This window comes from Branchiostoma lanceolatum, chromosome 3 (assembly GCF_035083965.1).
Source record: "Branchiostoma lanceolatum isolate klBraLanc5 chromosome 3, klBraLanc5.hap2, whole genome shotgun sequence".
NCBI classification, from domain to species: Eukaryota; Metazoa; Chordata; class Leptocardii; order Amphioxiformes; family Branchiostomatidae; genus Branchiostoma; species Branchiostoma lanceolatum.
The window spans coordinates 453,701-478,991 of record NC_089724.1 but is presented as its reverse complement, the minus strand read 5'-3'; the positions used below and the strand labels follow the sequence as shown (position 1 = coordinate 478,991).

General features: G+C 49.2%; 2 protein-coding genes across 2 annotated transcripts in view; both read right to left on the bottom strand.

Annotated features, from left to right (window-relative positions):
* Nucleotides 1-25,291, bottom strand: part of LOC136429127 (uncharacterized) — a 47,140-nt gene that overhangs the window by 15,989 nt on the left and 5,860 nt on the right. The window contains exon 2 of the mRNA XM_066419006.1: nucleotides 3,975-4,699. Within this exon, the coding sequence (XP_066275103.1) occupies nucleotides 3,975-4,381 (407 nt within the window). The 5' untranslated portion in view covers nucleotides 4,382-4,699. The remainder of the gene's footprint in view (nucleotides 1-3,974; nucleotides 4,700-25,291) is intronic.
* Nucleotides 21,763-22,137, bottom strand: LOC136429126 (uncharacterized). Its single transcript, XM_066419005.1, has one exon. It carries the CDS (start codon nucleotides 22,135-22,137, stop codon nucleotides 21,763-21,765), a length of 375 nt encoding a protein of 124 aa, XP_066275102.1.

Genomic DNA, 25,291 nt, shown 5'->3' with positions numbered 1-25,291 from the left:
CATTACACCAACCTAACCACCCTGCAGGGGCGGGTAACGGCACCTACATTACACTAACCTAACCACCCTGCAGGGACGGGTAACGGCACCTACATTACACTAACCTAACCACCCTGCAGGGGCGGGTAACGGCACCTACATTACACCAACCTAACCTAACCTAACCTAACCTAACCTAACCTAACCTAACCTAGTCCTAACCCCGTCCCGGTCCATGATCCCCTACACCTCCCTGCAGGGGCGGGTAACGGCACCTACATTACACTAACCTAACCACCCTGCAGGGGCAGGTAACGGCACCTACATTACACCAACCTAACCACCCTGCAGGGGCGGGTAACGGCACCTACATTACACTAACCTAACCACCCTGCAGGGACGGGTAACGGCACCTACATTACACTAACCTAACCACCCTGCAGGGGCGGGTAACGGCACCTACATTACACCAACCTAACCTAACCTAACCCAACCTAACCTAACCTAACCTAGTCCTAACCCCGTCCCGGTCCATGATCCCCTACACCTCCCTGCAGGGGCGGGTATCGGCACCTACATTACACTAACCTAACCACCCTGCAGGGGCAGGTAACGGCATCTACATTACACCAACCTAACCACCCTGCAGGGGCGGGTAACGGCACCTACATTACACTAACCTAACCTAACCTAACCTAACCTAACCTAGTCCTAACCCCGTCCCGGTCCATGATCCCCTACACCTCCCTGCAGGGGCGGGTAACGGCACCTACATTACACTAACCTAACCACCCTGCAGGGGCAGGTAACGACACCTACATTACACTAACCTAACCACCCTGCAGGGGCGGGTAACGGCACCTACATTACACTAACCTAACCTAACCTAGTCCTAACCCCGTCCCAGTCCATGATCCCCTACAACACCCTGCAGGGGCGGGTAACGGCACCTACATTACACTAACATAACCTAACCTAACCTAACCTAACCTAGTCCTAACCCCGTCCCGGTCCATGATCCCCTACACCTCCCTGCAGGGGCGGGTAACGGCACCTACATTACACTAACCTAACCACCCTGCAGGGGCAGGTAACGGCACCTACATTACACCAACCTAACCACCCTGCAGGGGCGGGTAACGGCACCTACATTACACTAACCTAACCTAACCTAACCTAACCTAACCTAGTCCTAACCCCGTCCCGGTCCATGATCCCCTACACCTCCCTGCAGGGGCGGGTAACGGCACCTACATTACACTAACCTAACCACCCTGCAGGGGCAGGTAACGGCACCTACATTACACTAACCTAACCACCCTGCAGGGACGGGTAACGGCACCTACATTACACTAACCTAACCACCCTGCAGGGACGGGTAACGGCACCTACATTACACTAACCTAACCACCCTGCAGGGACGGGTAACGGCACCTACATTACACTAACCTAACCACCCTGCAGGGGCAGGTAACGGCACCTACATTACACTAACCTAACCACCCTGCAGGGACGGGTAACGGCACCTACATTACACTAACCTAACCACCCTGCAGGGACGGGTAACGGCACCTACATTACACTAACCTAACCACCCTGCAGGGACGGGTAACGGCACCTACATTACACTAACCTAACCACCCTGCAGGGGCAGGTAACGGCACCTACATTACACTAACCTAACCACCCTGCAGGGACGGGTAACGGCACCTACATTACACTAACCTAACCACCCTGCAGGGACGGGTAACGGCACCTACATTACACTAACCTAACCACCCTGCAGGGACGGGTAACGGCACCTACATTACACTAACCTAACCACCCTGCAGGGGCGGGTAACGGCACCTACATATTACACTAACCTAACCACCCTGCAGGGGCGGGTAACGGCACCTACATTACACTAACCTAACCACCCTGCAGGGACGGGTAACGGCACCTACATTACACTAACCTAACCACCCTGCAGGGGCGGGTAACGGCACCTACATTACACTAACCTAACCACCCTGCAGGGACGGGTAACGGCACCTACATTACACTAACCTAACCACCCTGCAGGGACGGGTAACGGCACCTACATTACACTAACCTAACCACCCTGCAGGGGCAGGTAACGGCACCTACATTACACTAACCTAACCACCCTGCAGGGACGGGTAACGGCACCTACATTACACTAACCTAACCACCCTGCAGGGACGGGTAACGGCACCTACATTACACTAACCTAACCACCCTGCAGGGGCGGGTAACGGCACCTACATTACACTAACCTAACCACCCTGCAGGGGCGGGTAACGGCACCTACATTACACTAACCTAACCACCCTGCAGGGGCGGGTAACGGCACCTACATTACACCAACCTAACGGTTAAACCTAACCTAACCTAGTCCTAACCCCATCCCGGTCCATGATGCCGTACACCACCCTGTAAGGACGGGTAACGGCACCTACATTACACCAACCTAACGGTTAAACCTAACCTAACCTAGTCCTAACCCTAACCTTACCTTACCTAACCTAACCTAACCTTACCTAACCTAACCTAACCTTACCTAACCCAGCCTACCCTAACCCCATCCCGGTCCATGATCCCCTACACCACCCTGCAGGGGCGGATAACGGCACCTACATTACACTAACCTAACCTTACCTAGTCCTAACCTAACCTAACCTAACCTAACCCAGCCTACCCTAACCCCATCCCGGTCCATGATCCCCTACACCACCCTGCAGGGGCGGGTAACGGCACCTACATTACACTAACCTAACCTTACCTAGTCCTAACCTAACCTAACCTTACCTAACCCAGCCTACCCTAACCCCATCCCGGTCCATGATCCCCTACACCACCCTGCAGGGGCGGGTAACGGCACCTACATTACACTAACCTAACCTTACCTAGTCCTAACCTAACCTAACCTTACCTAACCCAGCCTACCCTAACCCCATCCCGGTCCATGATCCCCTACACCACCCTGCAGGGGCGGGTAACGGCACCTACATTACACTAACCTAACCTAACCTAACCTAACCTAACCTAACCTTACCTAACCCAGCCTAACCTAACCCCGCCCCGGTCCATGATCCCCTACACCACCCTGCAGGGGCGGGTAACGGCACCTACATTACACTAACCTAACCTTACCTAGTCCTAACCTAACCTAACCTTACCTAACCCAGCCTACCCTAACCCCATCCCGGTCCATGATCCCCTACAACACCCTGCAGGGGCGGGTAACGGCACCTACATTACACTAACCTAACCTAACCTAACCTAGTCCTAACCCTAACCTTACCTAACCCAGCCTACCCTAACCCCATCCCGGTCCATGATCCCCTACACCACCCTGCAGGGACGGGTAACGGCACCTACATTACACTAACCTAACCTAACCTAACCTAACCTAGTCCTAACCCTAACCTTACCTAACCCAGCCTACCCTAACCCCATCCCGGTCCATGATGCCGTACACCACCCTGCAGGGGCGGGTAACGGCACCTACATTACACTAACCTAACCTAACCTTACCTAACCCAGCCTACCCTAACCCCATCCCGGTCCATGATGCCGTACACCACCCTGCAGGGGCGGGTAACGGCACCTACATTACACTAACCTAACCTAACCTAACCTAACCTAGTCCTAACCCTAACCTTACCTAACCCAGCCTACCCTAACCCCATCCCGGTCCATGATCCCCTACACCACCCTGCAGGGGCGGGTAACGGCACCTACATTACACTAACCTAACCTTACCTAGTCCTAACCTAACCTAACCTAACCTAACCTAGTCCTAACCTAACCTAACCTAACCTTACCTTACCTAACCTAACCCTAACCTAGTCCTAACCCCGAGTCTCCTGACGAACTTACCCGAGTCTCCTGACGAACTTACCCGAGTCTCCTGACGGACTTACCCGAGTCTCCTGACGAACTTACCCGAGTCTCAGGACGAACTTACCCGAGTCTCAGGACGAACTTACCCGAGTCTCCTGATGGCCTCGCTCTGTGTGAGCGAGTCGTCCAAGTCACGTCCGGTTATGATGGGGCATCCGATACTTCCGGGAGCTCCGAACGGCCGAATCTGTCTGCCGACTCTGCTGGGGGCGTCTTCCTGTGACGCTTCCTGTTCTTCAGAGTCTTCCTCCTGGGAAGTTTCCTCTTCTTCTTCTTCAGAGCCCTCACTGTCATCGTCCTCCTCCTCCTCGTCTTCAAGATCTTCACCTTCCTCCGCCTCTTCCTCCTTCTCCCATTCTAAGTTCCTTTCCTCCTCCCCTCCGTACTTCCGGTAGTTTTCCTCCAGGTCCCCGCTCTCCGCCTTGGGGAGTTCTTTCCCATCGCTGGCTAAAGTCAAGACGAGAACGGCGACCAGCAGCACCAGGGTCCTCATGGCGGGGTTTGCGATTCGGCGGAGGGTACCACGTCACAAACGTCACCCAGGTTACGGTGCTCGCGTAAAGGTCACTCAGGTGAGGCTCTTGGCGAAGACGTCACTCAGGTGAGGTTACTGATACTGACGTCACTCAGATGGGGTTACTCACGCAAGCGTTACCCAGGTGAGCTTGCTGACGAAGGGGTCACTAAGGTGAGGTTCTTGACGTAGACGTCCCTCAGGTGAGGTTCCTGACGTAGACGTCACCCAGGTGAGATCCCTGACGTAGATGTGCACTCCGCCTCGGTGAGGTCCTCTAAGGACACGCGGCTACACCTGCATGGGGAGCATATATTAAATTAGTAAGGTACTGTAAAACTATAAAACTGTTAAAGGCCCACTATGAAGGATTTTGGCGCAAAAATCGAAAATATTCTTGTGAACAAATCTTAATGTCAATGGCAGGTACTGACATGTACAACCCCTTTTCAGCATATTTTCTTCATTATTTCGTCTATTTTTGTTTTTTGTGAACTGTACAAAAACAAAACAAAAACTCCCGGACACCACCTCAATAGTAGATAAACAACAACATCCCAGTGCACTGGAGGACCCCCATGGTGGTCTAATCACTTAGGCATACTTTAGACTGCCAGATGCCATGAAGCTCTTCTTCTTTGGAAACACTCATATCTTATCCCAAGAGGGTAGAATACAACTATTAATTTATTCTAGAGAGTCTACTTTGAAGGGTATCAATAAAGTGTGGTTATTTTCCCTTCAAAACTGCAAGAACTCTGGTAAATATGATTTTTTACAGAAACTGGTGAACTGTAAACAGGCACCCCACTGGGCGGTCAGCCTGATATGAAGTACAGAAGCCATGTGTGGCCATGTGTTAGTTTCACACTGTGTGTTGTTTTGGATGGAGGATAACAGTTTTTTAAAGTTGTTTGTATGGTGCAGTAATGTTGTAACCTCCCTTCCTGAATGTCTGTAAGCAATTCTATAGAGTTGATAAAGCTTGCTATGCAAAGAAACAGTAGGAAAATCTACTTTCTGTATTGGCCTAAAACTACATAGTGGGTCTTTAAAGAAATGACGTTGTTGATGTCCAGTTGACTTGAGTTCAGATGCAAACCAACCATGAAACAGATGCTGATGAGAACGCGACATACTTAAGCAGGTAACGAGACAAATCAGGGGACCCCGGCTTCGAACCAAGGACCTCTGAATTCGAGGCCAAACACCCCGCCACTGCGCCACCGTGACGCCACTTTGCGCCAAACAGCCCGCCACTGCGCCACCGTGACGCCACTTTGTGCCAAACACCCCGCCACTGCGCCACCGTGACGCCACTTTGCGCCAAACACCCCGCCACTGCGCCACCGCGACGCCACTTTGCGCCGAACAGCCAACCACTGCGCCACCGTGACGCCACTTTGCGCCAAACACCCCGCCACTGCGCCACCGTGACGCCACTTTGCGCCAAACAGCCCGCCACTGCGCCACCGTGACGCCACTTTGCGCCAAACACCCCGCCACTGCGCCACCGTGACGCCACTTTGCGCCAAACAGCCCGCCACTGCGCCACCGTGACGCCACTTTGCGCCAAACAGCCCGCCACTGCGCCACCGTGACGCCACTTTGCGCCAAACACCCCGCCACTGCGCCACCGCGACGCCACTTTGCGCCAAACACCCCGCCACTGCGCCACCGTGACGCCACTTTGCGCCAAACACCCCGCCACTGCGCAACCGCGACGCCACTTTGCGCTAAACATCCCGCCACTGCGCCACCGTGACGCCACTTTGCGCCAAACACCAACAAACCTCGCCAAATGCTTGGCACGTTCTTCCTCGACTCTTAGTTGATAAGTATTTGACACGGAATCTTAGAGAAAGTTGATCTCTGTTGGCACATGCCTCTATCCAACCAAGGAGGTCTATATAACCTCCTTGATCCAACATGGATCGTCCCGTACAAAATTGGTCCCAAAACAAACTAAACAGCCTGCTTCTGATTACCCAGGAACGTCACACTGCCGGGACCGTCCGTAAGGTTCCCACAGACTCGCTAGGCGAAATTAATTTACGCAGAAGCAAAGTGAAGGTTATCCATCAGAGCACAGGTCTTCGTCGTCTATTTATTTATTAATATTTAGGGTGGACCTTTGATTTAACTGAGTAACTGATTTCCATGGAATCCCTTACAAAGTTTATACCCAATCTCTCAAAATTATAGCTGCAGTTTTTCCTCAGGCATCAACCTTATCGAGAAGAGAAGTGTTGACCCGGTGTGCCTGGTTGAAAACACGAGCCGCAGCGCCGCCGTATCGCACTACCGGCTAACGTTGCATGAACAGTCATCATGCTTTACCCCCAGTTGAGGATGACAAAGAAAAAGACGTTCTTCCGTCTGGATCTTTTACTTAGTGAGTACTAAAATACTAGCGACCTTTGTGAATCTTTTGTCAAGTTCAAATTTCGTTGTCAGCCCATCTTCATCACATCTCACCACCTTCATCAATCTAGCATTCCGTGTGTACTTTTAGATGACCTGATTAAGTTGCTGTCAGTCGATGCATTTTGATAGATCGTGTAAAATTGCACTGTTTGTTGGGATCTTTTGTTTCGTGGTTGCCATGGCAACGTGAGGTTCGGGTTAAAGGTCAGTTGCGTCTGAAACGGTTGCAGGCCTGCTATATTGAACCCAGAACTGCCCGGATGATTCACTGCCGCCAAGTTCGAGGCAGGGTGAAAGGTCACACGAAGGTCATATGGGGGTCACACGGAGTTGGCGCGGAGGCTTGTGGGTACGGGGGTAACTGCAATGAATTGAACGTAAATAAACGGGTCTCCATTACTCTTCATCAACGTTGAACTGTTATTGCCAACACACAGAAAATTGGACGTATCGAGTTGATCTGTCCTATTCCCTGTGTTGGCAATTACAGCTCAGCTTTGATCCAGAATGACTTCAACCAAATACAGATTAACTTCCAATACAAGGTCTGCATCACAGTTAAGGTAGGTCACAGATAATCAACTCTTGGAGAAAACATAGAAGCGTTTCTTCAGACTTGGCTTGACCGTGGAACCTGAAAGTTTTAATTGGGCTGAAGCCGGCTGAGGTTGGTCTGAAGTTGGCCGTCTTGGCAAATTAGTCCCTGCTACAATCCTCTCCGGGCCAGAAACTGCCAAATTCAGTCAGCAGTCCACTAGGACAGGTCCTGCGGGGAAGACTCCTGTTACAATTAAGTTATCCCCCCCCCCCCTACTTTGGACGACTTCCAGCATCAAGTCGGTCTTACGGGGAATCTGAGGGGGACTTCTTAGGGCAAACCCGAGGTTCAGTCCAAGGGGTCCTGGGGACACCTTAAGACCTCTCCACGGGTTACTACTCTCTACGACAGTCTTAGGACAGTCGTGGGTGGGTCGTACAAAATCCATCCGTCTTGTTGTACCGGACTGATGTCTTGTGACCTTTCTACGGGTGTTGGAGCGTCTAGTTTGAGATACTTTAAATGAAGAAATGTTCGCGGGGAGAAAATGGAGTGTCCGCGATGGTTTTGAGTTCGCGTCTGAAACAATAGTAGCGCTACAGTCACACAATGGAATGGCTTTTCGCGGTTTTCTTAGGTTCGCGGTTAAGAGTTCATCGCTCCTCCGGTATGTTTGATTTGGCAAATTTCTCCTTTTTCCTGCGACCCGTGGAGCCTGGGAGAGGCTAGTATTGCAGGCTGTCACAGAGATGATGTTTACGTCCTTCGTTGCCTGGTAACGAAAGCCCGTGGCATGTCATTAGGAGGCCAGTAACCATTTTTCTGTGAGGTCGTTTTTTAAAAAAACCTCACCACTCAGAGGGCGATTAACTTGGGTTTGTGACTAAGCTGGACCAGGAGACACGGGTTTGATTCCCATGATAAGATCAATGCCGCTGGCTTATCTGAAGTCAGGGGAATGTCAGCGATAAGATGGCATGAAAGTTTAAAACATGTGTTTTCAGCCTGCTTTGTACATTCGCTTCTTTAGTGCATCTATCTGTGAAGGGGTGCTCTGAACGTGCAACACGCGCATGCACGAAAACACGTGGCAAAAATTGCAATAAAGGTCTTCATTCATTCATTCATTCATTCATTCATTCATTCATTCATTATTATCTCCATGAAAAATGGAGATATTGTTTTTGGCGTGTTTGTGTGTGTGTGTGTGTTTGTGTTTGTGTTTCCGGACTATTGTAGTCAGCATAACTCAAGAACCTCTGGATGGATTACGATGATATTTGGTATGTGGGCGGGTGTTGTGAAGCCGAAATTCAAGGTCGATTTTGGGTCCCCTGGTATGTGACCTTGGTACTGCAGCAGAACGTCAATTTTTGTATCTTTTGACCTGGACGTGCTATGGTCTTGATTTTTGGGTGGTAGATAGCTTGTGATGTAATAAAGAAGTGGTGTAGGTTTAGGCACCCTAGCAGCTTGCTCTGGAACTGCAGGGGTGTTATTGTGAAAATCTTCTGAGGAGAATAACTGAACAAAGGAACAACGGATTTCCATGATATTTAGTATGCAGTTAGCTTAGACAGAGATATACACAATGCAGTGCAAATTATGCTTATTGGGACTTAATTTGCATAGCTAATGAGGAAAATCTATATTTGCAGTGTTTTCCATTAGAAGACTCAAATACATGTAACATATGTAGTTTATGGAAAGTGGAGCATCAACAGATACCAATTATGCAAATAAATTCCTAATTTCCATAATCAATGCAAAAATACCGAAATTCATCAAATCGAAAAATAATAGGACTGTCAATATTGCAACATGTATAGGTAAGATAAAGGTGTTTATGATTAAGCATATTTTATGTAAATGTGTAAGTCATTTGCATCAATAGAATTGTTCATGGAGATATGAGGTCGCGGAACTCTTGTTTCCGCTGTACTGGCAGACAGCCTGTCCAACGTCACCTTGTGTCCTGACCTGAAAACGGCCATTACTCCCCGGTACATTCACGTCAATCTCAGCGGCCACGCCGTGGCCTCTGGTCGTGACATTTGACCCGCCCGTCCCCGAACATCGCCTGTTCGGCTCCTTGAGCGGCGTGAGGCGTTCTGAAGGTCATGACCATGTCGTCCAGTCGTTAACCCCGTGACCCCGCGGCGTTATTTCTGCTGGGATGGGAAGCAGACCGACTTAGCTTGCTTCTCTGAACCGTTCAACACAAACACCCAGCCTGCTGCAGATCGGGGTCAAGCTCCGAGTCTCAGAAAACATAAGGAACGTGTTTCTTCTTCTTCTTTCCTTAATTCTAACGTTAATTTTAGTCTTATTTCAAAGCTGCATAATGGCAATGACGGCCTTGATATAGCCAACCATCTTGGTATAGCCAAACACACAAGCCCCGATGTTGTACCCTTTGGAATGGCAGCCATTTCCACGGTCACAAGCGAGGTGAAGTGAGTACAGCCTTGTCACAAAATTTTAGAGTAGGAGGCTAATATCCAAAAGTAACAGGCGGCCCTGTAGTGGCCCTATGCGAGCAAAGAAGTCGCTCGTGGGGGTGGGTACGGTCTCCCCCTCCCTTAGGGGGGGTCTGGGGGGGCCTCCCCCTAAAAAAATGGTACATTGAGACCCCCTAAATATGGTTTTTGGTATATTCTGGGTAACTTTTATGTGAATTTTAAAACTTAACTTTTGTAACTAAAATTTAGTTAGTGCTTTTTATTAAAATTCTATACAAAAGTAGCCGGCACAAAATTGAAAGTAGGCTGGAGTACCTAGACTCAGTTAGGGACGTCCCTCGGGTGGAAATGAAGCCGGAGGCCGTGTTTGAGGAGATTCACACCTCGGGCATGCTGAAGCCCCCTCCACACTTGATTAGGCACAGGATAACTGGAAGTTCATGCTACCTGACCGAAGACTCGACTCTACTCATAATCCCTTGGTGGAACGGACTACTTGATGAAGTTGTCAACGTCGCCCCTTCTGTAAATGCTTTCAAGGCAAGATTTGACACCATTATGGAGTGCCGCCCTGCCAAGTACAATCACAGAACACTGAATCATCAACACAAACCCACTGTGTCAGCTGACTAAAGAAGGTACAGATAATAAGGAGCGGTCCAAACTGGGTGAACACCCTACACGACCGTAAAACTCTTGGTAAGAGTGGAGGTCTAAAGGTTGTTCACCGGCTGAGAGAAACAAGATAAAATTATGCAAACGAGGCCCTCATGAGCATAATTTATGGACAGGTTTTCAGACCTTTCCTAATGGTACCTACATCTCAAATATGACATCCGTAGCTTTCACGTTAAGTGAAATACAAGTTAATGCCTAGATTATGCACATGTGGTCCATATTAGCATAATTTATAGCCAGGTGTATTCACCTTTCCTAAAGGTACCTACAACTCAAATATGACATCTGTAGCTGTTACGGTAAGGATAATTCAAGTTTATGCATAAATTATGCAAACGAGGCCCTCATTAGCATAATTTGTGGCCATGTTTTCTGAACTTTCCTAATGGTACCTACATCTCAGATATTAAATCCGCATCTTTTACGGTAAGGAAAATACAAGTTTATGCATAAATTATGCAAATGAGGTCCTCACTAGCATAATTCATGGCCAGGTGTTTTCACCTTTCCTAAAGGTACCCACATCTCAAAGATGACATCCGCAGCTTTTACGGTAAGGGAAATACAAGTTTATGCATACATTATGCAAATGAGGTCCTCATTAGCATAATCCAGGGCCAGGTGTGTTCACCTTTCCTATAGGTACCTACATCTCAAATATGACATCTGCAGCTTTTACGGTAAGAGAAATACACGTTTCTGCAGAACTTATGCAAATGAGGTCCTCATTAGCATAATTTATGTCCAGGTGCATTCACCTTTCCTAAAGGTACCCACATCTCAAAGATGACATCCGCAGCTTTTACGGTAAGGGAAATACAAGTTTCTGCATAAATTATGCAAATGAGGCCCTCATTAGCATAATTCATGTCCAGGTGCATTCACCTTTCTTAAAGGTACCCACATCTCAAAGATGACATCCGCAGCTTTTACGGTAAGGGAAATACAAGTTTCTGCATATATTATGCAAATGAGGTCCTCATTAGCATAATTCAGGGCCAGGTGTGTTCACCTTTCCTATAGGTACCTACATCTCAAATATGACACCTGCAGCTTTTACGGTAAGGGAAATACAAGTTTCTGCATAAATTATGCAAATGAGGTCCTCATTAGCATAATTCAGGGCCAGGTGTGTTCACCTTTCCTATAGGTACCTACATCTCAAATATGACACCTGCAGCTTTTACGGTGAGAGAAATACACGTTTCTGCATAAATTATGCAAATGAGGTCCTCATTAGCATAATTCATGTCCAGGTGCATTCACCTTTCCTAAAGGTACCCACATCTCAAAGATGACATCCGCAGCTTTTACGGTAAGGGAAATACAAGTTTATGCATAAATTATGCAAATGAGGTCATCATTAGCATAATTTATTGTCAGGTGTATTCACCTTTCCTATAGGTACCTACATCTCAAATATAACATCCGTACCATGTAACATAAGGTACATATAACTTTCTGCAATACCATAAGTAGAGCTACCACCGCACATCTACTTGGTTTTTGGCAGAAGAAGAAGAAGAAGAAGAAAGAAGAAGAAGAAGAAGAAGAAGAAGAACAGGCAAGCAAAAACAGTATATCCCCCTTCCCACTGGAAGGGGAATATAACTCATCGCCTGACGTTTCCTGTTTTTCCGCAAGTTCGTTCAGGTTCACATCGGTGAATCTGAACCCGACGCCGAATGATGACTGCCGCTTTAACGCGAACCAGAACCGTTCGCCTTGATCCTGGAACCAGAACCGTTCGCCTTGATCCTGGAGCCGAGACGCGGCCGGAATCAGCCCCAGGTGCGGACTGACAGCTCCGATATTCCCGCCGCGCCGCTGGCTTGTTAGCTGGAGAGTTTAGCCAGCCAACACTTTAGTGGGGAATATCCAAGGTAAAGACCGGACCATAAAATACGGAACAGTACTAGAATGTAAGGTGGGTAAGGGGAGCAGCAATTGCAAGTGGTATAAGGGAGGTTGGGACACCTTTGTTTCTCGGTGTGGCCGCCACAATGGTAGCTATATAACACCAGAAACTACAATGTACATCCTCACGTCCGAAGGTGCCTGGCTGAAAAAGAAAGCCACATCGAAGCCACATTGCACTATTAGGTACATTTTGTACTTGACGAGTACCATGATTCACCTCAAGTAAAACTACTTATAATCCATCCAGCCTCTTTGAGTTATCTTGGTGACCAACAGACAAACACAGACACGCGCTGCCCAACATTAACGTGTGAACCCCTTTCACCTCGGGCCCTTTCCCAGCCCATTAAACACCATTACCATCAGCATGTCAACTTTACCCCTAGGCTGCGTCATGGCGCCTAATGACGCGTGACGGTTTAACGTGACCTGAGGGCACTGCCGTGACTTTTACACTTGACACTGACCTTCACACAGTCCCTAAACTTTACCCCTAGGCTGCGTCATGGCACCTAACGACGCGTGACGGGTTAAAGTTACCTGTAGGGCACTGCCGTGACCTGTACACTTGACACTGACCTTCACACAGTCCCTAAACTTTACCCCTAGGCTGCGTCATGGCACCTAACGGCGCGTGACGGGTTAAGGTTACCTGTAGCCTAGTGTAGGGCACTGCCGTGACTCCTACACTTGACACTGACCTTCACACAGTCCCGACACGCTGACCTTTTTAACATTTCCCAGACGCACTCCAAAGTACCAAAACGACAGTTAACTCAAGCACTTCCACAATATCTCAAGTTACACTGCGTTGAACTACGCTACGAAAAAGAAAGACATCACATGCTACATGGGTCCTACATGCTACATGGGTCCTACATGCTACATGGGTCCTACATGCTACATGGGTCCTACATGCTACATGGGTCCTACATGCTACATGGGTCCTACATGCTACATGGGTCCTACATGCTACATGGGTCCTACATGCTACATGGGTCCTACATGCTACATGGGTCCTACATGCTACATGGGTCCTACATGCTACATGGGTCCTACATGCTACATGGGTCCTACATGCTACATGGGTGCTACATGCTACATGGGTGCTACATGCTACATGGGTCCTACATGCTACATGGGTCCTACATGCTACATGGGTCCTACATGCTACATGGGTCCTACATGCTACATGGGTCCTACATGCTACATGGGTCCTACATGCTACATGGGTCCTACATGCTACATGGGTCCTACATGCTACATGGGTCCTACATGCTACATGGGTGCTACATGCTACATGGGTCCTACATGCTACATGGGTCCTACATGCTACATGGGTCCTACATGCTACATGGGTCCTACATGCTACATGGGTCCTACATGCTACATGGGTGCTACATGCTACATGGGTGCTACATGCTACATGGGTCCTACATTCTACATGGGTCCTACATGCTACATGGGTCCTACATGCTACATGGGTCCTACATGCTACATGGGTCCTACATGCTACATGGGTGCTACATGCTACATGGGTGCTACATGCTACATGGGTCCTACATGCTACATGGGTCCTACATGAGGGGGAGAGCACTGAGATACTGTAAATGCATTTAAGTTCGCGTGGATTTATTTCGCAGTAGAGAGAAAATGGAGTGTGCGCGGTGCTTTTAAGTTCGCGTTTGTGACAATAGTAGACTAGGGGTAGGAGGGCAAGAAGTGTTCGCGGTGGTTTTAAGTTCGCGGCGAAGAGCTTATCGCGAAAACCACGAACATAAAACCACCGTAAACATTTCTGCATTTACAGTACACGGCACGCCAGGAGAACAAACACAGACATCGTCACTCTTACTGGAATGAGATAATTAAGACCTCACAGACAATATCAACACGCAGATGTACAGAACCTTCTCCCGGCACATCGAGAGCACACACGGGCTGGACCGACTGTTCCAGAAACACTTCCAACAACACGCAAGCCTCAAGTCAACAAGGGTTAAAAACCATCGTCATCAATCAAGATCATCGACAAGAGCTTGAACCAAGCGAAATCCAGCACCAAGACAACACGTCTAGCCAGTTGATAGACGTACAACAAGGACAACAACAAGTGAACTAGCTACAGGTACATTTCGCGTCAGGGACGTCTGCCAACCGACCTGAAGCTTACCGACAGGGCCGACCCAGCCAGTTGGAGCAGCTCGCAGCAGCCCGCAGCGATGGCGCTGTGAAGTCGAGGCTGGTCTAGCAAAGGCCCAAACGCAGCAACAGAAACAGAATCCTCCTCTCGCTATAAACTCTCCCCTCTAGTATGTACCGAGGTCACCCTCCTGGGGATAAAGGGGAGAGGGCAAGAGCTGTCTACTCGCCCCCGTTTTGACCTTGACTTTTATTTCACTCAATCTTTCCCACGTGTAGACGCATTTTGAACGAAAACAAACATAGGACGGGGAGGGGGGCATCCCAGCGGAGATTCATCCCAGGACAGCGACGTTACAGAACAATTTAGTTCTGGTCAAGAGCGCAGTCAAGGTCACACACATCTCAGCAGAACGGTAGGGAGAAGCGTTCGTAGCGGGGCTCGTTCAGTCGGAACTGAAGGAACACCAGTTGTCATCGCGCTCGGCACGGGCGTGACGAAGGTTTTAGAAAGAAGCGTCTACTCCGGGACCAAGTCAGAAACGAACAGTCGAAATAGATACTGCAAATTCTTCTTTTTCGGGAACTTAATGTCGGAAATATAAGGTTTCGTGTCTTCCCACTTTCGGTTGGCCCCGTCCGAGTGTAAGTGTGTCAAATATTAAATGGACACAGTTGTGCGTGTTTTGTTTTGTCAAGTTAAAAACAGAAATCTGCATGCAAAATATTTCAGGAGGTATGAGATCTTCGACTTCTTGTTGGTTTCATGGCGGGGGAAAGAAACAGGGCTGAGACTTATACTTGTCAAGGTCAAGCCAATCTTAAACTAGAGTTTAGTATTTGTGCTACATATACTTCAGGTTTGCTATGTTAGTTTAGCGATTACGGGGTCCTTTTATGAATATGAATTGGTATTGAATTTTTCTTTATATTTGAGTTGACTGTGTGATAGTTGTGTGCCGATTTTGTTAAAAAATAGAGAGAACGCAAGCGACCCCAAAAAACAACCCTCCCAATGAAATGGTATGGCTGCCCTGCGACGTCACAAAGTCAAAATGGCGGCCACCACACATTCCAACGGATCCAACAAAGGTTTTGCTACGCAAACCTGTAACAACGCTGCTGTAGGGTGGAGAAAACTAAGGATGGAGACACAGAACGAATCGTTCTCTTCAAGAAGTAGATAACAAGCCCCAGAATGAGGGGAAAGGCACTTTATAAAGTATTCCTAGGCCTTGCTCAGTTGTGACAGGTTAACTGCGGAGATTGGACTTTATGAGGACCGCCGGCCTGTGTTGGTCTAACCCCTGTTTAGTCACGCTGGGCTGAGTGTAATTACAGAAATTACGGGAACCCCTGGCGATGTTTTCAAACTGCAATAACTTCTACAGACGATCTAAAGAAGACTAACTGCGCTGTGTGATTACTAAAGCTCCTGGACCCGCGGCACGCTGGCGGCGTCGCTGCGACCGATCGAATTCACAAAGCACTCAACGAATTTCATCGACAAAATACGAATGTTTTTAAGCTTTGTATGTTTTGTTGTCATTTTGGTCATACGTATACGAATCATATTTCCATTATAAAGTCAAGGGTAACACAAATCCAGTTAAGGACGCAGAGACGCCGCCAGCGTGTCGTGGGTCTAGGTAGGAGAAGGGGGGGGGGGGGTAGGGGAGGGGGGCTTGATATACGTCAAGTCTTGGAATATGTCTTCAGGCGTGTCTTAGACCCAGACAGAAACGGTTTCTTTCCGTCCCGACGACTTTCTGCCCTTCCGGGTTTCTGTGTCTGCGAACTAAAGACTTAATCCGTCCCAGTCCGGACCTGTTCACCCGGCAACAGCGGGAACCAAACCCGACTGTTGGGACGGGACGGACCGCTGGTTCCTCAAACTGGTGCACTGACTGAGTAGGGTGGGTGGGCGTGTGGGAGGGCAGGGGGCACCTGTCCTGTTTTACTCCCGAGGGGTGGGGGCGGAGCTGACGGGGTGTAGGGGGTAAGGGGGTAGCAACAGGCGTCCCTGTTCTTTGGTCTTCATTGATTGAAATCATTTGGCTTGCTTTCCTTTTCTCTGACTTTAGAGACTGCCAGTGTAGAAGAGAGATTTAGATGTAAATTTTGATGACAATGTAAATGCACCTATATTTCCTTAAGAAAGAAAAATGAGGGAAATAATGACTGAAAGATATTCTGTAAACTCCAACAATAACATTTGCGACGGTCCCCTGAAACAGAGATTCTGTAAACTTCAACAAGAACATTTTCGACGGTCCCCTGAAGCAGAGATTCTGTAAACTACAACAAGAACATATTTGACGGTCCCCTGAAGTTGCGCGGCGGGCGGCCAAGTGTCCCACTTAACCTCGTCTTTAAGACTTGGCTTCGTCTTGAGACGTTATCTTAATGCGGTCTCCTTGCCGAGCCCGTTCATCAGCACAGGTCTACATCTGGCAAGGGCAGCAGGACACAGCGTCCATCGGCGACCCCATAACTTGGTACGGCCAAAAGTCTTTAAGACTGGGTCAGAGACTGGGTAGAAGAAAGAGACTGGGTAGAAGAAAGTCGTATGAGAGAGGCATCCATGTTTAAACTGTTATGTGCCCTGTGGTGCAGGAATATGTCGGCTTTGAAACTGTATGATTTGGATTGGGGAGTTTCCCCAGTCCGTGTACATGTACAATGCGCGTTCTAAACCAACTGCTTGTTGGGGTGAGCCGGCTGCAGTTCCGAAGAGCGCTATTTAAAACGTCAAAAGCCGATACACAGATATTTTGTAAGTTGTATCCTAACCTGAAACATATCAGCTTATCGTATTTCTCTACATAGACAAAGGTTTTCATTCAGGTCGCAAAACCCATTCCATCCACCAGCTCAACTAGAACTGTACGTAAGACCCGAGTATGAAGATAAGAAAGAAAACCCAACACGAAGAGATCCAGAGATCCAAACAAAGCCGCCCGAGTGAAGATGCTAACCGCCCAGAAGTGAAACACCCGTGTCGTCCCGCTGCTTGTTTCCTTACGTTCGTCCTATATTTTGGCTCCCAGGGTTCCGTTTGTTTGTGATGGCGGCCCCCGCACAGCCGTGTGGACAAACCGAGACAACCTACCCTCGTCTGCGAGAAAACGGTCCGCGCAACCTCCGCATGTGCGGGGGAACAAACATGTTATTTAAATCTCGATGATGACGATGTGTTACCATGGCGACATAGAACAGGTGGTTGACCTCTGTGCACTGCTGGTAAAAGAATGTTTGGAAAGTGTGAGGTTTGCCACTGTTGTACAGTGTACTTTATACATATTGGCAACAGTGCATATGCGATATATAGTGCTGTTCATCTGGAGTAGCAATTTCAAGTTCAGTTCGAGCCCAATGTTTCTAATTGAGCCAACGCTTCGGTCTTTCATCCTAGACATTCACCCTACTGTGATCATAAAGCTGAAAGAGATCAACAATGGTAGGCAAGTTTGTCGGGTTTGGGATGTATAAACACTTCTAGACAATGTCGTCTTTTCAGCTTCTCCAACCGTCGGTCCTCGGCAGCAGTACGCTTCAGCGGTTGGAGGAGCTGACAGGCTGATGACCGGCTTCGGGGTGCCTGTTTGCGTCATCACAACTGGTCTATCCGGGTCTTGGACTCTTGGTACAACAACGACCTACATGTCCGTGTTGTTGTAACGGTTTCAGAGGGATTCGTGGCCTGACAGGCTGATGACCGGCTTCGGGGTGCCGCTGTCTGCGTCATCACAACTGGTCTATCCGGGTCTTGGACTCTTGGTACAACAACGAGTCAACGACCTACATGTCCTCGTTACTGTAACCGTTTCAGTGCAAGTGGGATTCGCGGGTCGCCCTGAGGCCGGCACACGGGCCCGGGCTGTCCGCTTGTTTGTGTTTCCAGAAGTACACAGGTCTTATCCGAGATTGGTGTTGGACTCTTGATACAACAACGACCTACATGTCCTTGTTATTGTAACGGTTTCAGTGGGATTTGCGGCCTGACAGGGTCGCCCTGAGGACTGCACACGGGTCCGCGGCCTGACAGAAGCGCTCTCAGGACCGGCACACGGGCCCGCTTGTTTGTGTTCCTAGAAGTACACACTCGGCACATCAGGTAATCGGCCTATCCATCACATAGTAATCCCGGAGTTACAGTAAGGAACATCATGGATTTATACAGTAAAATCGCAGGAAAAGAGTTACTCGGGAAACTGGATAGATTTGGGGAACGGTAATGTGCAGCAACAACCTGCTTGTTATTGTAACCGCTTCAGTGGGATTCGCGGCCTGACAGGGCCGCCGGCAAACGAGCCCGCCGGTTGTCCGCTTGTTTGGTTTGTCCGAAGTGTACACTCGGCACATCAGGTCATCGGCCTCATGATCTATTACATAGTTACCCTGTTATAGTTAGGAGCACCATGGGTACAGAGCAAAATCACAAGAAAACCCTACTCATGCAACTGGATATGTTTGGGAAACGGTCGGGTTATTGGTAGTTACGGATGAGAGGTATAGTAGTGAATCCACCTGAAATGTTTCCAAAATGTATCCAGTTGCTTGGGTAGCTGTTTTCTTTCATATTTTGTTACTTCCATGTCTAACCTTCATCGACAGAACAAAACCAGTTTTAGTAATCACGAATTCCACGACGGTACACGAAAAAAACATCATCATCCCAAACCCGACAGCCTTGTCTAGAATATATTTATTCATTACAGCTTGCCTGCAGCAATGTGCGTGTCTATAATGAAGCGTTTCGTTTGTTTATTTGTTTGTTTGTTTGTTTGTTTGTTTGTCTCCATTAGTGTCACATGAACGTTGGCTCAGTTAGAAAGTTTGAGCACGAACTGAACTTGATCTTGCTATTCCAGATTAACAGTGCTACTAATATCACACATGCATTATTGCCAATATACATTAAGCGCACTGCACAACAGTCGCACATTTCACAATTTCAGCAGCGGACAAAGGTCAATGACCTGCTCTTTGGTAGCCATGGTAACACATCATCATCGGGCGGATGCGGCTATAGTTTCTTTCAGCTCGTTTTCTCTACCAATGGTAACACAAGGATCCCATGATCGTGGAGACCGAAAACAATCGTTAAAGCGAGACTGATAAAACAAACAAACAAACGGATACCTTTGGATTTTATCTCATAAACAACTTATTCCTTCGACCAAATGTGTACATTTGTACCTTTGGTCGGGTATACGTAATTGACATGTTTAGGTGACACTAGAAGAAGAAGATGGTAACACTGGACCCTGCGGTGCTCCTAAATTTACTGTTAAGTGTAGCCAGGAGCCCCCCCCCCTCCCCCATGCAGACCCTCTTGTGGGCTGGTAGGTTTGAGGAGCCCCCCTGCAGACCCTCCTGTGGGCTGGTAGGTTTGAGGAGCCCCCCATGCAGACCCTCTTGTGGCCTGGTAGGTTTGGGGAGCCCCCCTGCAGACCCTCCCGTGGGCTGGTAGGTTTGAGGGGCCCCCATGCAGGCCCTCCTGTGGACTGGTAGGTTTGAGGAGCCCCCCATGCAGACCCTCTTGTGGCCTGGTAGGTTTGGGGAGCCCCCCTGCAGACCCTCCCGTGGGCTGGTAGGTTTGAGGGGCCCCCATGCAGGCCCTCCCGTGGGCTGGTAGGTTTGAGGAGCCCCCCTGCAGACCCTCCTGTGGACTGGTAGGCTTGAGGGGCCCCCATGCAGACCCTCCTGTGGGCTGGTAGATTTGAGGATCCCCCTGCAGACCCTCTTGTGGCCTGCTAGGTTTGAGGGAGCCCCCATACAGACCCACCTGTGGACTGGTAGGTTTGAGGAGCCCCCATGCAGACCCTCTAGGCTCGTGGACTGGTAAGTTTGAGGAGCCCCCCTGCAGACCCTCCCGTGGCCTGGTCGGTTTGAGGAGTCCACATGCACAGCAGGAGAGAGTTATAACTCCGGCAATAACTCACAATTAGGGGTTTGCACTGTGGCGTGATTTACACACGGCTTCAAGTTCGGGTTTTTCTAACAAAGCAGAACCAGCTGCGACCCGTCATGACTTAGCAGCACATGATGAACTTTCACTACTTGTCCCACCACAGGGAATTATTCAGCATACTACCACTGGGTTCTCCTCTGACTCACACCACTATACTGTACAACTACCAGCCTCAAAGTCTACAGTAACACCTTTTTTCCACGAACTGCAAAACTCTGGAACTCCCTCCCAGCCCACTGCTTCCCCCCCCCCCCCCCGAATACAACCTACAAACCTTCAAAACAAATATACACCGCTGTCTCTCACCTATGCCACATTAGTTCAATTAGTTCAATGCTGAGAAGTGGCCTCTTACGGCCTTGCATTGAGCGAGATCGTTAAAAAAAAAGACTTTCCGCGGGCTCGGCGCTACGCTGCGAAACCCGCCTCCGTCTGGTCGTGTGTAGAGGTCTCCGATTACTAACGGATCCTAACGGGGCTCCTAGACTCGCTACCCTGAAAAATATAATTTCTTTGGCGTGTAGGAGCCCCGTTAGTTATCGGATGGCTCCCAGGCTATCCTCTCACCACATCTGGTTCAGATTCCTTGACCTTGGAGCCAGCGGCCCGAGTTCGCACCCGGTCCTGGACATGACTGATAAAGAGTCGCATCGTTCTGTCGGAGGGGGGCGTAAAGCCGGCGGCCCCGTGTATGAGGGAGCTTTAGGGCGTCAGACCTCTGCACGTAAAAGAACCCAACGCGTTTATCGAGAAGAGTAGATGTGCTTGCTTGGCCAAAAATACGCGGGTCGTAGCGATGCCGCATCACAGCTAACGAAAAAGCGTCCTCAGCCTGCCTGAGGTTCGACCTGTTCCATCCAGGGACAGTTCGGCTGTTAAGCACCAACTCCCCCCATCTCACTGGACCCGCGGCACGCTGGCGGCGTCGCTGCCGTCGATCGATATGACAAAGCACTTAACGAATTTCATCGAGCTTTGTGTGTTTTGTTATCTTTTTGGTCATACTTGAAAGTTTTGAATGATATTCCCATTAGAAAGTCAAGGATAACACATATCCAGTTTAGGGCACAGTGACGCCAGCGATATCAACCTAGCACCAGTAAATTTTTCTTTCTTTTCTGCATCGCACAGCCGCCCGTGTCGTCCGGCGTGTACACTTGGGCGCGTTCGTCCTTGACGTTGGTGCCTGCGACCTGAGTTGCCCCCAACGCCAAGTTCATGTGTGACGCAGCCGGGCGGAATCCAGAGGGCCCCAGCCCGACCCGGCACCATCCATAACTCCGGAATCCAGAAGGCCCCAGCCCGACCCGGCACCATCCATAACTCCGGAATCCAGAAGGCCCCAGCCCGACCCGGCACCATCCATAACTCCGGAATCCAGAAGGCCCCAGCCCGACCCGGCACCATCCATAACTCCGGAATCCAGAAGGCCCCAGCCCGACCCGGCACCATCCATAACTCCGGAATCCAGAAGGCCCCAGCCCGACCCGGCACCATCCATAACTCCGGAATCCAGAAGGCCCCAGCCCGACCCGGCACCATCCATAACTCCGGAATCCAGAAGGCCCCAGCCCGACCCGGCACCATCCATAACTCCGAACAATTAACTCCTTATTTCCCCGCTTAAGTTCCCGCCGTCGCTGCCAAGTTTCCCACCGATACTATATATACATGTAACCTGTGACTTAGTGTAAGAGAGGAATGCTGCAACACTGGCGCGATAACATGTAACCTGTACGGGAAGAATTCTCAAACAATCAGGGCGAATCAGGAACTCCTGAGTGAAACCAAACCGCTGATAACCTGTTCGGCTTTCAGGAAGGGTCGTTGACTTTTGTTGATTTCCTCGTGCATTGCGTTAAATCTATGTCATAACTTTGACTTTATTTTTTGTTTTAAAATAAATCCACAATCTAGTGCATTAATACATCACATAATTATAGAGGAACATTGCCATTAAAGAACAAACTAAATAAGATACGAAAGACTAGAATCCAGTGGGAGGGACCCCCATAACTCTGAACAACTCGTCATTTCCCGGCTTAACGTCGCTGCCAAGGTTCCACGCGATGCTATGTAAACTGTACGGGAAGAATGCTGCAACACGAGCTCACAATCAGGGCGAATCAGGCTAATCTCCTGAGTGAAACCAAACCACCGTGAACCTGCGATAACCTGCCCGGGTTTGAAGAAGGGGGTGTTGTTGATTTTCCCGTACATTGTGGTGCATCTCTGTCCAAACTTTGACTATATTTTTTTGTTTTAGATAAACAATTAGTTCGACATGTCCGTATGTTTTCCTGCGGTTTATACATCTGGTGCATAAATTCATCACATAATCATAAGAGAAACGTTGACATCACAGAACAATCATACATAAGATACGAAAGACCAAAACTAGAATACAGGATCCGGAATTAAAAGAACTCAAAGATCACTCAATCCCTGTCGTGTCATGTAGTGTAGCGTTCCAATGGGTGAAGTCGGGTGAGGTGTTTAGGTAGGCATACCCTCAGTAAAGAAATTGGTCTGATCTGATCGTGTGCCTGATTAACGATAACTATCGCTGATCCCGTCAGAACCCGGTATTGCGGAATGTATAAAATGTCGCCGGCGCCTCATCAGTCGCAGGTCGTTAGTCCCGGAGAAACGAGCCGCCGATGAACGGCTGAAAGTGGCCGGACCGATCTGACTGTACAGCCCTCTCCAAAGGAGTCCCTGCCGTCTCCTTACGATGCAGCTAACGTACCCCCCCCCCCCATGTCTCCTTATGGTACAGTTAATGTACCCCCCCCCCCCCCCCCGTTAATGGACTGTTTTGATAGGTTATAGTTACTTCCTGGTCCCAAATAAAGATTGAATACTTGACCTGTGGCATATTTCTGTAGGGGACAGTAGTCAGGACTGGTCGTGTGTGTGTGCGTGTGTGTGCGTGTGTGTGTGCGTGTGTGTGTGTGCGTGTGTGTGTGTTTGTGTGTGTGTGTGTGTGTGTGTGTGTGTGTGTGCATTTATGTGTTTGTATGTGTGTGTATTTATGTGTTTCGATGTGTATGCATTTATGTGTTTCGATATGTGTATATTTATGTGTTTGTATGTGTGTGTGTGGGGGGGGGGGTAGTCTGCATGAGGGGACAGTAGTCTTTGAGGTGCTAGTCTGTTTTTCAAAAGTCTGCCCGTCGTTGCCATGTAGAGGACGCGTATTTGCAAGTCTGCAGAAAAGCCTTACTTATGTCCCCCTCATGTAGGCTGCATGAGGGACACCCCCGCTAGCCCCTTCCATCTGTTTCCAGGCTTCTATGAGTTTTACTGAAACAACAGAACTGAAAAAATATCCATGTAGACTTGCAATACCCTTCGAGTGGCTGTCAACACGGGAACACAAGCGGCGGAAACGCCACGACAGACGCCAGCTTTGTAGCTCCGACTTTCTGGGCTTATCAACGGCCTTTGCCAACAAAAGGTGCCATCAAGGCCGACACAATGAGAAGCAAAACAGTTCACGTTGCGTACTGGCATACAGAGAGACCGTGGAACTGCAAACGATTGAAACTGCGTAGCGCTGTGTTATACATGCAGAAATGTGCCAAGAATCTAGGTTAGCAATGTTTTGTCTTTGTATGTGTTTTTTGATAATGACATTTCTATCCTCGTTATGGCATAGGAAGTCTCGCGAGAGGTCACGAGAAGTCCCAACCCCCGAGGTTGTCCTGTACGTACTACGGGACGGCTCAAGGTCACGTTCGATAGGGTCAATATCGGTGTCACATTTCAACTACCAAAGTCTAGGTTTGGGACGAAAAATAGATCGGTTACAACACGCGGGCTGTCGTTCATACGGAACGGGTAGTGCTGATCGGGATAATGTTCAAAGTCAAGTTTCTGGTAATTTCTTCACAAACTTCGTTGGATCAACCCTATCGTATTGTATATTGACAGTCCGGTGTGTAACGTCTGCGTAATTAAATCCATGCACGTTTAGTTTTTCTTCGTGAGCATCTTTGAAGGGGCAGCATTCGTTTCAATGCCCTTGTCTTGGCTACATAAAGGCTGTTTTCATTCACGGCGTTCACCGCATTCTAGTTTCCGGACGGGACCAGGTCGGTTTCAGCACAGTGTTCTAGTTTCCGGACGGGACCAGGTCGGTTTAAGCACAGTGTTCTAGTTTCCGGACGGGACCAGGCCGGTTTCAGCACACAGTGTTCTAGTTTCCGGACGGGACCAGGCCGGTTTCAGCACAGTGTTCTAGTTTCCGGACGGGACCAGGTCGGTTTCAGCACAGTGCTCTAGTTTCCGGACGGGACCAGGTCGGTTTCAGCACAGTGCTCTAGTTTCCGGACGGGACCAGGCCGGTTTCAGCACAGTGTTCTAGTTCCCGGACGGGACCAGGTCGGTTTCAGCACAGTGCTCTAGTTTCCGGACGGGACCAGGTCGGTTTCAGCACACAGTGTTATAGTTTCCGGACGGGACCAGGCCGGTTTCAGCACAGTGTTCTAGTTCCCGGACGGGACCAGGTCGGTTTCAGCACAGGGTTCTAGTTTCCGGACGGGACCAGGTCGGTTTCAGCACAGTGTTCTAGTTTCCGGACGGGACCAGGTCGGTTTCAGCACAGTGTTCTAGTTTCCGGACGGGACCAGGTCGGTTTCAGCACACGGTGTTCTTGTTTCCGGACGGGACCAGGCCGGTTTCAGCACAGTGTTCTAATTTCCGGACGAGACCAGGCTGGTTTCAGCGCACGGTGTTCTAGT